Genomic DNA, 15,817 nt, shown 5'->3' on the forward strand with positions numbered 1-15,817 from the left:
GGTGAGCGCAACCCCCCCCAAAAAAAATTATTTAACTTTATTTATTTATTTGTTTATTTATTTATTTAAATTTGATGAGAGAGAGAAAGTGATAAAGCAAGCTACCAAGTCCAGGACTTGAAACACAGTAGGCCATGTGGGAATCTAGCACCCTTAACCACCATGCCACCTGCTGGCCCCTATATTCATTTAAGAGGTATTTTTGCCTTAGGGCATGTGCACTTGGCAGAGAGAGAGAGACAGAAACAGTGAGAGGAAATGTGAGAGAGGGATGGCCAAGCTGCAATTCCTTCTCCTCCATTCTCCTCCTGGGATCTTGGGCATGCAAGCACACATGCCCTGTGTGACTGTCAAGTCACCAGGTCTGGGACTTAAACTGTGGTTGGCCATGTGGAAGTCCAGCCATGTAACCACTATAGCATCTGCTGGCCCCATTGAGAACATACTCATACCAAATGGAGTTGGAACATCTCTTCACGTGTCACTTATGGCTATTTTCTATGAAATACCTGTTCATATTATTTGACTTTTGAAAATAACTGGATTATTAGTCTTTTCCATAATGATTTGTAGAAGCTCCTAACATATCAAGGGAAAAAAGACTTTGTTATACAGGCTGCAAACTTTCCCCCCATATGCTATTTGTCCTTTGATTTCGTGTGCAGTGGCAGTGGCTTTGGTCATGCAAACATAATCGTCAAGCTGAAGAATCTCTGCATGAAAGGAATAGCAATTCAATGTCCACTTATGGTCAGTTCAGTGCTCTGCACTGAATTAGCTGTAACGTCTTAATTGAACACTTTATCTTCTTCCAGTATGAAGGGGTCAATAATGTCTGGAGAAAATTTTCCATTTATGGATAGTTCAAAGGCTCTGTACTAAAAGAGTTGTAATTTTCTATCAATAATACAACACCTTATCTTATTCCGGTATGGAGGGGTCAGTAAACACAGAGTTGAAATAAAGAACATGGGCGTTGCTCTGAAATAATTTGATACCCAAATGAAAACAATAATCACCACGTTTCTCATTTTAGTCTGACATCCAACCCATGTTAATTAAACAATGAAACACAATAGTTATCACATACCTGAGCTGTTGAACTTTGAGGATTCTCAGGTTGAGTATTAATAACAACACTTGAAGACGGAAGCAGATCAGAGGACCCTTGATTTTGATTTTTTTCCTGGCTTTCACTGAGCGGCTTAGATCTTTTCAAATTCTTTCTTAGTACAGGTATAAGAGGTTTTAGGCGCTTCCTACTGTGGACGTGAGTAGGTTCATCAGACTCCAAACTATTCTTTGAACATATTAAAGACAAAAATCCCAGAGGTCTTCTGCCAGGTCTAGAAAGGTAAATGTAAAGTTACATAAGAATATCCAGGAAGACATATTCTGAATGCCATCTTCTTCCATTAATACGCACTCTATTAGGTCTAATACCACCATGCCATGACCTGTGACAGAGGTCAAGACTTACACTAGAGCAGCGCTTCACAAGTTCAAAACTACATATTAATCGCCTGGGGCTCATATTTAAAAATGGAGATTCTGGGACCAGCAGATGGCATAATGGTTATGTCGCTGGACTCCATGTAGCTGACTGCATTTCAAATACCAGACCTGGCGCTTAAAATGCACACCAGGTACATGTGCGTGCAAGCCCAAGGTCCTGAGAAGAAAATGGAGAAGGAACTGTGGCATGGCCACGTTCCCTGGTGGGTGATTTCTCACTTTCTGTCTCTCTAGCAAGTGCACAAGTCCTTTAGCAAAAATCTCTCTCTCGAATAAAAAAAAAGGAGATTCTGACTGAAATGCTAGCAGGTAAGGTATGGCCTGAATCTTACATTTCTAAGTTTTTAAATGATGTCTATACTATACTGGACACAGGACCACACTTCCAGAGTTGCAAGGTTCTAGAGCAGGAGTCCGCAAACTTGTCCACAGGCCAAATGCAGTCTACCACCTGATTTTGTAAAGGAGTTTTACTGGAACACAGCCATGTTCATCTCTTTATATAAGGTTTATAGTTATTTTTGTGCTAAAACTAAAGTTGAGCAGTTGCAACAATACTCTATGGCCCATAAAGCCTAAAATAAATACTATAAAGATGCTCTTTTCTTTTGGGGGGGAAAAAGTTTGCTGACCTCTGTTATAGAACACTATTTCCTTTTTACTCTATTTTAATCCAAACCCCCATGATGCTTCCCTCATGCTATTTTCATCATAGCTCAAAGACCAGAAAAAATACTGATCTTTTTTCTTTTCCCTTAAAGATTTTATCCCCCCCACCACCACCACGCCAGGGGTAATAGCATTGACATAATCACTTCTCCTCCATTCTTTTCTAGGGATTCTGGGTATGTGTGCTCATGTAACCAGTGTGGTTTTCAAGCCATCAGGGCCAGGACTCGAACTGTGGTTAAGCATGTGAGAGTCCAGTGCCCTAAACACATGCTACCTGCAGACCCCCATATTGCTGATCTTTACTTCTCATCATTTAGAAAAAAAATAGATTTATTAAATATGCCTTTTTAGGATACGGATGTCCTTTCCTCACTTTTCTCTTAAGAGGCCAGTGCATATCCTCGCCTTTTCCATTCACCAACATCTTGTTAATGTTTTTTTGGTTTTTTTTTTGGTCATAGGTCATGTGCCCACATTGAAGAGACACAATGAGAGAAAATGAGAAATCCAGGTGGATGGCCATGCCACAATTGCCTCTCCTCCAATTAACTCACGATTTCAGGTGGTGCGCAAGACACACACACACACACACACACACACACACACACGCACACACACATCTGGCATGATTTGCAAGCCACTAGGTCTGGAACTAGAACCACGGTTGGTCACATGTAAGTCCAGTGACTTAATCACCATGTCACCTGTTGACCTCAATGATTTTTTTTTTTTTTTTAATTTGCTGTAGGGCATGTGTGCTCTCCGGAGAAAGACAGGGAGAAAAACAGAAAGTGATTGAGCATCCCCTGGGGGAATGACCATGGGACAAACCCTTTTTCCTCAACTCTCCTCTTCGAATTTTGGGTTCATAAGCATATGCACCTGGCATGTTTCTCATGCCAGCAGGTCCGGTTGGCCATGTGAGATCCAGATGCCTTAACTACCACACCAACTAGCTGGCCCACATGTTAATGTTTTTTTTTTGAGAGGTTTTTGCTAAGGGCGCATGTGTTCACCAGACAGACAGAGAGGGACAGAGAGACAGAAAGTGAGAAATCAACCCCCCCCCAGGGGGGATGGCCATGCCACAATCCCTTCTCCTCCATTCTCCTTTTAGGATCTTGGGCGCGTATGCACACGTGCCCGGCTTGAGTTTTAAGCCACTGGGTCCAGGACTCGAACCATGGTCAACTACATGGGAGTCCAATGACATAGCCATTACACTAACTGCTGGTCCCCATATTAATGTTTTGAAAAAAAAAAAAAAAAAGATAACCTAGAAGATCTGCTTCTAAAGTATGAGGAAAATTTGTGGGAGAAGTTGGCCTTGAGCTTAAATTACACATTTACTTTAACAGGGAGAAAAGAATAGTTGATCTCAGGTAAGAGTTAAAAAAAAAATACATTATTTGGTACTTAAATAGATAACTTTCAGAGATATCTTTGATGCTGGTCCCATGTCTCATAAAATTTGTGAATAAGTAGCTACTATATGGTAGACTGTGTTTAATGATCAAAATAACCACCAGAACAATCTGGGAAGGAAAGTATGTGATATACTCTACAGATTCCCTAGTCACAGTTTCAGCACTTAAACTCTCTTATGGAATATGTATTTATCTGGAACATTACTGTGCTTCCTTTCACACTATGGATAGAGGAGTACCTTTACTGAACCCATTCTCAGTACTGGATTTACTCATACCACATCTGTTCTGCATAGGTTATATTCATCCAAAAAGAGAGAGAAGCACTTTATTAAAGGTTTTCTCACGGTACCTGGACAGTGGGGTTTTTGAAGATGATGCTCCACAACCCATTTGCTCAGTCTTATTGGCAGCACCAGTTTTCTCTTCCTTATCAGACATAGTCATCGCATCCTGAGGTAACTGAGGTGTGTTCTTTTCCATATGTGTGTCTATTACTTTATCCAGATGTCTAGGTTCAATACTCTGAAAAGTTGGTTCAAATTGCTCTTTTTGAGGTTCTGGAGTTTTATGCATACTTCCTGAGGTAGGAAAAATACCTTGTCCTTTATAAGATTCCTCTTCAAAAAAAGAAAGCAAACATATACTGAAATCACACATTCAATTTAACAAAGAAAAAAAACACAGCATTTTCTATTAAGCCTAACCTTATAAAAGTAAGCTACATTATAATTAGTGGAGTGTTACTTGGATTATCAAGAATATTGTAACTGGTTAAAAACTCTAAGAGATTTACATTCAGATATAAAGTAGTCACTCGATTTATTTTGACCCAGAGTATCTTTCTCCATCAATATTTCTTGAACTATCAAAATTAAAGGATGATCACTTTCCACAAATCTAAAGCTTGTTAAATACAAAAGTTAAACCAACCCAAAATATATATATGCAAAACCTACACGCTCCCAAACATTCAAATTTAACTAAAGAGTTTCCATTCTTTAACTAAATAACAGACAAAGGCCAACATGCAATTAATTAAGACATAAGAAGAAGAAGAAATTCTTGTTAAATAAAAAACCTGTTTTTCCCTTAGGATAACTGCTTCTAAAGCCTTGATCCCAATGTGAGCCTTCTAGCTCCATACAGTTAGAAGGATGGTAAAAAGCATATTTGTAAAAGAAATGCCCTGATTAAAGATGGTAATAACATATCCACGTACACTTTTTTGTGTTGTAATTTGGTTAATGTCTTATTGGAGAGAAGGTAGCTCTAGAGGCTTGAAACTGTAACCAGATTACAACTGACAGTCAAGGCTGAGGCAACTGGGATCAAGTCTATGATCTTGCACTGACACGGTTTTAAAGAACCAAAACTATCATAACTTACCAAACCCTTCCACTTTGTAACTGTTAACTCTTTAAGATGTCATAAGCAACTTTCTTTTTATTCTCAAGTGCCATTACTATAGTTTGGCAATGGCTATAGATGTGACTGATAGGCCTAAAGCACAGTAAGTCTGAAAGAATAGACTAATAATATATATATATGAAGTAAAAACCAAAGAGATGTATGAAATACAGGATAAATGTGGTTGGCTGCCTTAATCATGAGGGAAATAGACACTAAATGGCTTAATGCCCCAGAGAGATTTTAAATTCCTATAAAAATAGAAAACTCCAATATCTTATGAATCTCCATTGGTAGCTTAAGCTGAAAAGGATCTCTAGCATTAAACTAAGCCTCTGGCTAAAATTAAGGACCTATAAGGAAATAATTCCTAAATGTAGTGGTCGGACTTTATAGAAAATCCTTAGAGCCACAAGATTTACTATTAATTACAGGGTAAAAGGAAATTCTTTGGGCTACTAAAATACCAAATCCAAGGCCTTAATAAAGAAAAATTTAATCTCACAATGAGCAAGATGCATCAAAACTAATCATGGGTACTAGTAAACTGTAATCATATTAAAAATTATTTCCCTTACCTGTTTCCTCAAAAACGTTTAATAATTCCTTTGAACATACCTGTTTTAAGAAAAATTTTTAAAAAATTTGAGAAGTCCATTTAACAAGTAAAATTGAAACAAACGTACCTGCCTCTCTTCTACTCAAAAAAGCCTGTTATCACTCAGAAAGCTCTAACATCAGACATGTCTGACAGTAATTCTACTAAGCACTTATGAAGATAGTCTATAGTTATTTAACACATGATCAAGCAGTTTGTTTCAGGGATGCAAAGATTATCCAACATTATGAAGTCTAATATAATTCAACAGATCTAAGAAGAAAGACCTTAACTATTTGCAGAAAAGGTATTCAATAATCCTTGAAAAAAATAATAAAATGAAATAGACATTTTCTCCTTTTTTTTAGTTTGTCTTATTCATGATAAACAGTACATGTATATGCACCAGAGAGAGAGAGCAAGAGAGAGGCAGTTGCCCTCAAGAGGTCTCATCACACCATGATCTCCTTTACCCAGCATTCCAACTCTCAGGCATGCACGTACATGTCTGGTTTGTTTTCAAGCTGACTCAGAAATCCAAGCCCACATACTGGAGTTAAGCTTACCACCAACCGTGCCCCTGGCTGAACCCAAATTTTCTTTTCATTTTTTCTTTCTTCTTATTGCCAGTGGGTACATGAGCTTGCCAGAGAAAGAAAGCACTCCCCTAAGGCCAACAGGTGGCATGCTGGTTAAGGCACTTGACTACCACATGGCTGAGCACGGTTCAAGTCACAGACCCAGTCACTTAAAAATTGCACCAGGCACGTGTGCATGTGTGTCCAAAATCCCAGGAAGAGAAAGGAAGAGACTGTGGCATGGCAGGACCCAGGAGGTGATCTCTCCCCTTCCTTCTCACTGTCTCTCTTGAGGTGAACGCACATGCCCTATGATAAAAACTTAAAAAAAGAAAAAAAAAAAGGAAGAAAGAAAGAAAGCATCCCCCCAATGGGGTTGAACATGCCGCAATCAATCATTTTTCCTCCATCCTGTCAGGATTGTGGGCACGAACACATGCATGTTCAGCATATTTTTCTTTACAGAATTATTTTATTTATTATTATTATTTTTATTTTTAATTTGACTAGTGAGGGAGAGAGAGAAAATGAAAAAGCAAGTCACCAGGTTCAGGACTTGAACCATGGTCGGCCATATGAGAGTCCAACACCCTTAACTGCCATGCCACCTGCCAGCTCCCAGTATACTTTTCACCAGGATGAGGGCTCAAACCGAGGTCTGTCACATCGGATCCAGCTTTCTATGCATAGGAGTTAATTACTGTGCTAGAAGAGCAGCTCTAACACTTCCTTCATGCTATAAAATATGATTATCAAAATCCAAAGCCAACATCCCACCTAATAAACCCTTATAAGTATCTCCATTAAAGTCAAGAGTGGAGGGTAGGTATGTAGCACAGTGACAAAGCCCCATGCACAGGGAGCTGGATCTCACAAGGCTCACTGTGGTTCCAAGTGTTGGTCCTGGTGACTTGAAAAACACACTAGGCATGTGTGTGTGTGTGTGTCCCAAATCCTAAAGAGACAAAGAAATGGAGGAAAAGGATTGGGATGGGACCATGCCCTATGGAGGATGTGTTCTCTCTGACGAGTGAACACTTCCTCTGGCAAAAAGAAGTAAGTTACGAATAAGAAAAAGGTATGCAATACGGGGGCTACTTTTTAACTTCTGAGTTATAGTAGCCAATATAATTAGAAAACACAAAGAAATTAGAACTATTAAAAAGTTCAAGAATTAAAATTATACTTGTATATGATGTCTGTTTACATACAAAACTCAAGAAAATCAACAAAAAACTTGCTGTGCATATGAGTAAATTCAGTAAATTCTCTAGATAGAATTCAGTAACAGCAGCAATAAAAAAGTTAAAATTCTTAGGAATAACCTAATAAATGTTTAAAGATCTACATGAAGAAGAAAAGACACAAAACAAGATTTAAACAGAGAGACATACATCTTTTTGGAAAGATTCAATGTAATAATTACGATGTCAATTTCCCCCTAAGTTAATCTGTCAAGTTAATGTGATTCTAATATAAATATCGAAGTAAAAAAAAAAAAAATCTAACAACAAGCAAGTTCCCAAGATCCAACAGGCTGTAGGACGAGAGCGAAGGGATCATGACCAGACCCTGTGGAGGGCGTTTGTCTCTTTCTCTGTCTCTCTCGTGTGTGTACATCTTCTACCATGAAGGAGAAAAATAGGAAGAAAAAGTATCTAAACAAGCTAATTCTAAATTTTATACAAGCAATGAGGAAAAATTTGAAAAAAGTAAACTATATAGAGTTGGGGAGAGACTGTCCCTAAAAAATACCAAAGCACGATTTAAAGCTATAATTTCAAAAGACTGTGTACTGACTGTAGAACAAAAAGGTAAATTAATGTAAAAGAAAAGAAAGTTCAGGAATACATCAAACATATACGCAGATTTAAAATCTGATGCAAGAAGAGATTTTCTTTTTTTTTTTTGATTTTGCTAGAGGGCATGTGCACTCACTAGAGAGAGACAGAGAGAAAGGAAAATGAGAACGTACTTCATGGGACATGGTCACATCTCAATCCCCTCTCCTCCATCTCTCCCTCCTTTTAGGATTTTTGAGTGCACATGTACATATGCCTGGTGTGTTTTTCAAGCCATCTTAATCACTAGGCCATAAGCTGGCATAAGAATGTCACATTAGGGGGAGGAATGTGAATTATTCAATAAAGTTAAAACTACTGGATATCCAGCTGAAGAAAATCAGACTGGGTCTATTCCTGAATACACTAAAATAAATTGCAGACAAATCAATAAAACTAGAAAAAATTATTTAAAATCTCATCATCTTACTTGCTTAATGATCTGTCTTACCTCAGAAGTGTATTCCTGACAATCATCTCTTGAAGCAAGTGGACTTTTTTTGGCAGGTATAACATCGTCACTTTCATCATGGCCACAATGAAATCTCTTTCTAGATATAAGATCCAAATTAGCAGGAGGCTTTTCAGAATCATCTCTTCCAGAATTGGTATCTTGACCAACTGAAGTTACTGGTAAATTCATACTACATAGAAAACAAATATATTACAAATCAGTGAATTAGGAGTTGCTTAATGAAAGATTAAAGACTGGGCTATCCTTGGCTCAGTGGATGGTGTAATGGTTACGTTGCTGGACTCTCACATAGTTGGCCACAGTTCTATTCCCGGACCTGGCAGCTTGAACCTTACGCTAGGCATGTGCACGTGCATGCATGTATGCATGTAATCCCAAGAGGAGAAAGGAGGAGAAGGGGCTGCAGTGTGACCAACTCCTGGGGGGTGATTTCTTGCTTTCTCCCACCCTGTCTCTCTGGGCGAGTACACATGTCCTATAACAAAAATAAGACTAGGCTTGGGACCAGCAGTTGGTGTAATGGTTGTGTTGCTGGAATCCCACGTAGTTGACCATGGTTCGAGTCCTGGACCCAGTGGCTTAAACTCACGCCAGGCATGTGTGTGTGTGTGTGTGTGTGTGCCCAAGATCCCGAGAGAATGGAGGAGAAGGGATTTGGTGTGACCGTCCTCCCTGGGGGATGATTTCTCACTTTCTGTCTCTCTGTCTCTGTAAGACCACATACCCTATAACAAAAACCTCAAAAAAAAAAAAAAAAAAGACTGAGCTATCCCAATGAAACAAAAAAATTCCAAACTAATGCATAACCACAGCCATGCCTATAAAAATGCTAGTTTCAAGTTACACTCATACTTTAAAGTTCACAACTTAAATTCTGTAATATTGAGGTAAATAATCGTTTCTTGGTCTTAAAGTTATAGTTGCCTCTAGGGCAGGGATTCAAACCATGGTCAGCCATATGGAATTTGGCTCCCAAAGCACACTACTTAACCAGTGGCCTACAGCACCTGGCCTATAAAGTTAAACTTTTTAATCTAAAATGTCCTTTCCTAATATAAAAGTTTTCAATTTCTGGGAACCAGCAGATAGCGTAATGGCTATGTCACTGGACTCCCAAGTAGTCGACTGCGGTTCGTGTCCGAGACCCAGTGGCTTAAAACTCACGCCGGGCGCGTGTGTGTGCGTGCCCAAGATCCTGAGAGGAGAATGGAAGAGAAGGGATTGCGGTGTGACCATCCGCCCTGGGGCGTGATTTCTCGCTTTCTGTCTCTATGTCTCTGTCTGTCTGGTGAGCGCACGCACCCTATAGTGAAAACCTCTCCAAAAAAAAAAGCAAAAGTTTTCAATTTCTAATGGTACTTGATAGACAATTAAGTATCTTTTCTTAAAGTTTATTTATTTCTTCAGAGAGAGGGACAGAAGGATCACCAACAGTGTCTTCACACTACAATCTCAGCCTCAGTGGGATCACAGGGACACATGGCATGGGAGACCTTGGACTGCAAATATGATCTTCCCATTTGGCTTTAGCATCATGGCACATCATGTTCCTGCTGTGTCACCACTGCTGGCTAACAATTACGTGTCTTAACCAATGGCAGTTTAAATACAACTTAACACTTCTATGATAAAGAACTCGAATAAGAGTATCAAGGATATATAAAAAACGTTACCTCTCTGTACTGTTTTTCTGTAACTTTCTGTGACTATGTATTTCATAGTTTTATATATGCATGTTGTACACACACACATACACACACGCACGAGCGGGCACCAAGTAAGTCACTTTATAAAAACATTGTGGAATACAATTTTTAAAAGTTTTTTTTCTTCTTTTCTTTGAGTGAGGGACAGAAAGAGAGAAAGAAAAACAAATACCACCAATGAAGTGTCCATGCTATAATTCACTCCTAGCTTTAGCCAGCTCTTAATCATGGGCACACATGCACCTGGTGTATTCAGGGAGGTCTCTGGGCATGAACCCAGAACTTTCTCAGGTCAGCCAGTCTTGTAGTGTTGTCTTACAGCTGTGTCAATGCCCAGCTCCTATAATGACACTTTCAACAGGTGTCCTTTTCTGATTCAGATTGCTAAATTTATTTATTTATTTACGAGGAATTTTTGCTATAGGGCATGTGTGCTCACCAGAGAGACAGAAAGCAAGAAATCCCTCTAGAGGGGGAATAGCCACACCACAATTCCTTCTCCTCCATTCTCCTCTTGGGATTTTGGGCACCCACATACATGTGCCCAGCTTGAGTGTTAAGTCGCCAAGTCTGGAACTTGAATCACAGCCAACTATGTGGCAGTCCAGTGACAGACATAACCATTATGTCATCTGCTGGTCTCTCAGATTGCTAAATTTTTTTGGCTTTCAAATAACTTAAAAATATCAAACATGCCCCAGCTAGTGTGTTACACAGCAGCACCATAACTTGGGAGGCTGAAGCAGAAGGATCATAACACAGAGAGTCCCTATCAAAAATGCTATCTCTGTCTCTAAACTTTTACCACCCCTCCCCGTCTCTCATAAAGGGAAAAAAAAAGTTTCATAGAGAAGTATTAAGATATACATTTAAATCACAATTTTATTTATATGTTTATTTTATTTACTTATTTTTTTAAGAAAGAGATTTTTTGCTATAGAGCACATGCACTTGCCAGAGAGACAAAGGGACAGAAAGTGAGAAATCACTCCCCAGGAGGGATGGCTGTGCTGAAGCCCCTTCCCCTCCTTTGCTCTCCTAGGATCTTGGGTATACATGCACACATGCCAGCATGAGTTTTAAGACGCTGGTCAAGGACTTGCACCCTGGTCAACTACATGGGAATCCAGCAACATATCCATTACACCATCTGCTGGTGCCTAAACCACAACTCTATCAGATATAAAACTAACCACATTCTATTTCTTTAAGTTACCAATTAAGATCTCCGTAACAATGACAATGCTGATGAACAGTTTGTTCAATCAATACTATTATTTTAAAATTATTTTATTTAACTTTATTTATTCATTTATTTTAATGTGACCAGAGAGAGAGAAAGTGAGAAAGCAAGCCAGTAGGTCTGAGACTCGAACCACAGTTGGCCATGTGTGAGTACAACACCATTAACCACTACGCCACCTGCCAGCCGCAAATCAATACTACTTGATTTAGAAAGCAACTTTCCCCCTAGCAAAAAGAATTGAGCTTATACATTACCTCATGTCACCTCGTTCTTGGGTATTCACTGATTTGACCAATATGGGTGCTGGCAATAAAGAGTTTGGCAGTAACTGTGCAGAGGGATCAGTAAAATTTTCTATTGCACTGACTGGGATTTCCACCAGAGTAAGAATGAATGTTTGTTCGTCCTCTCCATCTTGATGTTCTTCAGCTACTAGGTTCACTGACAAAGTTTAAAAGTTAGTTGTAAAAAGCTGATCCACGAAAAAACAAAAAGTTATCAATACATTTCATTTCTAAAAAGACAGCCTTATAACTTGTCATTAAGACTAAAAAGCTAAATTACACCAAAAAAAGGGGGAAAACAATTTCATAAAAGATAAACAGGATAAACTATAGAGAGGATTTATAAATCTGAAAGACAAAACACATGGACAAACTACTTCAAGTAATTTTTTTAAAGCTACTATAGACAAAATAAATCTGTTTTATTTACTCTCACAATTAAATGAGAGGTAAAAATCATACTATTAGATTCTATGACATTTTACTAAAGCAGATTATCATACCTGTTAGGTCTTGAGGACTGATTACATTCTCTTGTTGGACTTCTGGAATACTAGTTGGTGTATACTACCATAAAAAAGTAAAATAGTAAAGTCAGCTAAATCTTCATTTGAAATTTTTTTCTTGACAATCTGATACAGTGATGAGATACTATTTCAAAACTCAGTAACTCATTTAACCATATACAATTTCCCAAGTGTTTTAAAGCTTTTAGCTTTGCCAATTAACTTTTTAAAAAATAATTGTTTTATTTAACTTTATTTATCCATTTATTTATTTATTTCAATTTGACCAGAGAGGGATAGAGTAAGAGAGAAAGAGAAAGTGAGAAAGCAAGCTGCCAGGTCTGGGATTTGAACCGTGGTCAGCCATGTGGGAGTGTCCAGCACCTCAACCACCATGCCACCTGCTGGTCCCAGTGCCAATTAACTTTAAAAAGAAATTTTGCCAGAGGATGCACGCACTCATTAGAAAGTGAGAAAATGTCTCCTATGGGGAATGATCCTGTTGCAATCCCTTTTCCTCCATTTCTCCCTCCTTTCAGGATTTTGAGCATGCATGTAAATGCATCCAGCGTGTTTTGGAAGCCATTGGCTCTGAGGTTTGAACTGGTCAGGTGGCCGTGTGGAATCCAGCTTCCTTAACCACTATGCCATGGGCTAGCCCAACAATAAACTTCTGCTTCACTTAAATAAACAAATATGAACAATCCATACCAAATTGTTAAATATGTATATTCAATGAAATGATTTTAGAAGTGACGGGATAAGGAGACCCAACCTCTTCAATCTTCTCTCCACTCTCATCATACTAGCCAGTTGCATTCTCAGTGACATCTGAATAGAGGCTCTGCTTACTTCTAGAACTGTTCAGTCTATTTTCCACAAAACTGCAAAGACTGTTTTTCTTTTCTTTTCAAGTTTGTCTATTCCATGTGTGACAGAGGCAGAGAGATAGAGAGACAGAGATATAGGATCTCCAGCAGGGCCTTGGTGCCACCATATACCCCAAGCAGCAGCCAGTCCAGATCATGGATAGATGTGGGTCCAGTGTACTCAAGGAGGACCCCAGCTGTGACACTTAAACCCATGTGGGTCAGCTTCACAGAGTGATGTGTTTTACTGCTGCTCCACAGACTAGGCTGCTTTTTTTTTTTTCCTAAAAATGCAATCTTTGGGGTCAGCAGGTAGTATGATGGTTTAGGGTGCTAGACTCCCACATGGCTACCCATGGTTGGAGTCCCAGATGTGGCAAGTTGCTCTTTCACTTTCCCTCATTCACTCTCTCTCTCTGTCCCTCCCTAGTTGAATAAAAAAGAAAGAAAGAGACAGAAAGGGAAGGAGAGAAGGAGGAAGGGGGAGAGAGAGAGAAAATTAAATAAAATAATTCTTTTAAAAAAGATTCAACTTTCATTTTAATTCCCTATTGCTTAAAATCTTAAAATTTTTCATAAGCAACAATGTCAATAATTGAAACTATCAATGGGTATATAGATATAGGTCACACATATAATGGGGTCTTCACAAAGTTCATGAAAAATGCTCATCATGGGAAAAAAAAACTATGATGGACTGAAAAAAAAATCTGCACCAAAATAAACTTGTACTTTAATTTCATCTAGCCAGAAATTTTTTTTACTCTTATAGAAGTAACATCTTTTTTTTTTTGGAGAGGTTTTTGCTATAGGGTGCGTGCGCTCACCAGACAGACAGAGATACAGAGACAGAAAGCAAGAAATCACCCCCCAGAGGGGATGGTCACGCCATAATCCCTTCTCCTCTCGGGATCTTGGGCACGCACACACACGCGCCCGGCATGAGTTTTAAGCCACCGGGGTCTGGGACACGAACCGCGGTCGATTACGTGGGAGTCCAGCAACATAGACATTACGCTAACTGCTGGTTCCCTAGAAGTAACATCTTAATAAACACTTGCTCTATGAATAAAATACTCAGATCCAGGGGCTAAGAAGAAGCCAAAAGTGAATTCTCTATGTCCAAAACACTTTCTTTTTCAAAGGTTTTTTTTTTTTGGAGCAGTTTTTGCTATAGGGCACATGTGCTCGCTAGAAAGACAGAGAGAGACAGAGAGACTAAAAAGTGAGAAATCATCCCCCAGGGGGGATGGCCACGCCGCAATTCCTTCTCCTCTATTCTTCTCTAAGGACCTTGGGCACGCATGCACACACGCCTGGCGTGAGTTTAAGCCACTGGGTCTGGGACTTGAACCACGGTCGACTACATGGAAATTCAGTGACATAGCCATTACACTAACTGCTGGTCCCATTTTTCAAAGTTTTTACCGCAAAGCTGGGTATTAGTTATTTTATCTCTATACTCCAGAGACTGAAAACATAATTAAATTCCTATCTTAATAGTTTTGCAAAGGTAAAAATCTATTGGGAAGACAGATCAGCAGTTGCTAGGGGGGAAAGAGAGAGACTAAAGAAGGGCACCAGGGTACTTGTGGGTGATGAAAGTGCTCATGCATTGGTTACATAATTGTATATATTTATAAAAACTTATAAAGCTGTACACCAAAAAGGGTGAAGTATGTTGTATGTAAATTATACCTTAATTTTTTTTGAATGGGGGAAAAAAATCACCTTGCTACCCCTCCACATATGTTAGATTCTTTTACCTCTGGCACATGAAGGGTAAGCACACTGTCTTCTTTAGAGTCCTTGTTCAGGAACTCCTCAGCAGAATTCTCCCTGAGACCTCTATCCAAACCAAGGGTATGGGGCCCTGTCTCAGAGGAAACAGTGGGAATGACCGACAAAATTGGAACCTCTTGAGATCTCTCTTCTTGATCTTCATTTCTGAAATAGAATTTCAGTGTATTTGAAATAAGGCAACCAACCACAGCATTATTTTTACAGGAAGGTGTGTCAAAGATCATCTAATCAAACGGTCTCGAGATTTTAAAATACATTTAATAGAATATTTAAATTTCAATGAAATTCTTTCAACTAGAGTTTACAACTATAGCTGAAAACAGAGTATAAATCAAACCCCAAAATCTCTTCCCACCTTTACCTCTCTGTAAGGTTTGCTTCTTGACAAACACTGGTCTCTTCAGTGCCATGTACACATGCCAGTTTGCTTTGCTCCTTACTCTCTGCTGTTGTAACTGACTCAAGGTATTCACCTTCCAATTCTGATGCTTTGGAAACAGTTTCCTTAGTTTCTTAAAGAAAAAACACATAAGATATTATTAAAAATAGTACAATTGAACTCTATTAAAAATGTATTCTCTTGGGACCAGCAGGTGACGTGGTGGTTAAGGCTCTGGACACTCCCTCATGGCTGACTGTGGTTCGAGTCCTGGACCTGGTGGCTTGCTTTCTCACTTTCCCTCTTTCTCCCTTTCTCCCTGTCTGTCTCTCTCTGGTCAAATTAAAATAAAATGAATGAATAAATAAAATTAAATAACTAATTTTTTTTTTTAAATGTATTCTCTCTGGGCCAGCAGGTAGTGTGGTGGTTAAGGGTGCTGGATTCCCACATGGCCGACCATGGTTCAAGTCCCTGACCTGGCAGCTTGCTTTCTTGCTTTCCTTTT

The 15,817-nt window shown here is 39.0% G+C and overlaps 1 protein-coding gene across 6 annotated transcripts in view; it reads right to left on the reverse strand.

Moving 5' to 3' along the window:
• BDP1 (BDP1 general transcription factor IIIB subunit) overlaps nucleotides 1-15,817 on the reverse strand; it is a 128,934-nt gene that overhangs the window by 7,793 nt on the left and 105,324 nt on the right. For all 6 annotated transcript variants that reach the window (XM_006169506.3, XM_014584556.2, XM_006169507.3 and 3 more), the window contains 8 exons: nucleotides 15,292-15,442; nucleotides 14,894-15,074; nucleotides 12,256-12,319; nucleotides 11,723-11,909; nucleotides 8,493-8,685; nucleotides 5,603-5,642; nucleotides 3,967-4,234; nucleotides 1,091-1,346 (listed from right to left, as the gene is read on the reverse strand). In XM_006169506.3, the coding sequence (XP_006169568.1) occupies nucleotides 1,091-1,346; nucleotides 3,967-4,234; nucleotides 5,603-5,642; nucleotides 8,493-8,685; nucleotides 11,723-11,909; nucleotides 12,256-12,319; nucleotides 14,894-15,074; nucleotides 15,292-15,442 (1,340 nt within the window). The remainder of the gene's footprint in view (nucleotides 1-1,090; nucleotides 1,347-3,966; nucleotides 4,235-5,602; nucleotides 5,643-8,492; nucleotides 8,686-11,722; nucleotides 11,910-12,255; nucleotides 12,320-14,893; nucleotides 15,075-15,291; nucleotides 15,443-15,817) is intronic.

The sequence above is a fragment of the Tupaia chinensis genome, unplaced genomic scaffold, assembly GCF_000334495.1.
Source record: "Tupaia chinensis unplaced genomic scaffold, TupChi_1.0 Scaffold147123_1, whole genome shotgun sequence".
Taxonomy (NCBI): domain Eukaryota; kingdom Metazoa; phylum Chordata; class Mammalia; order Scandentia; family Tupaiidae; genus Tupaia; species Tupaia belangeri.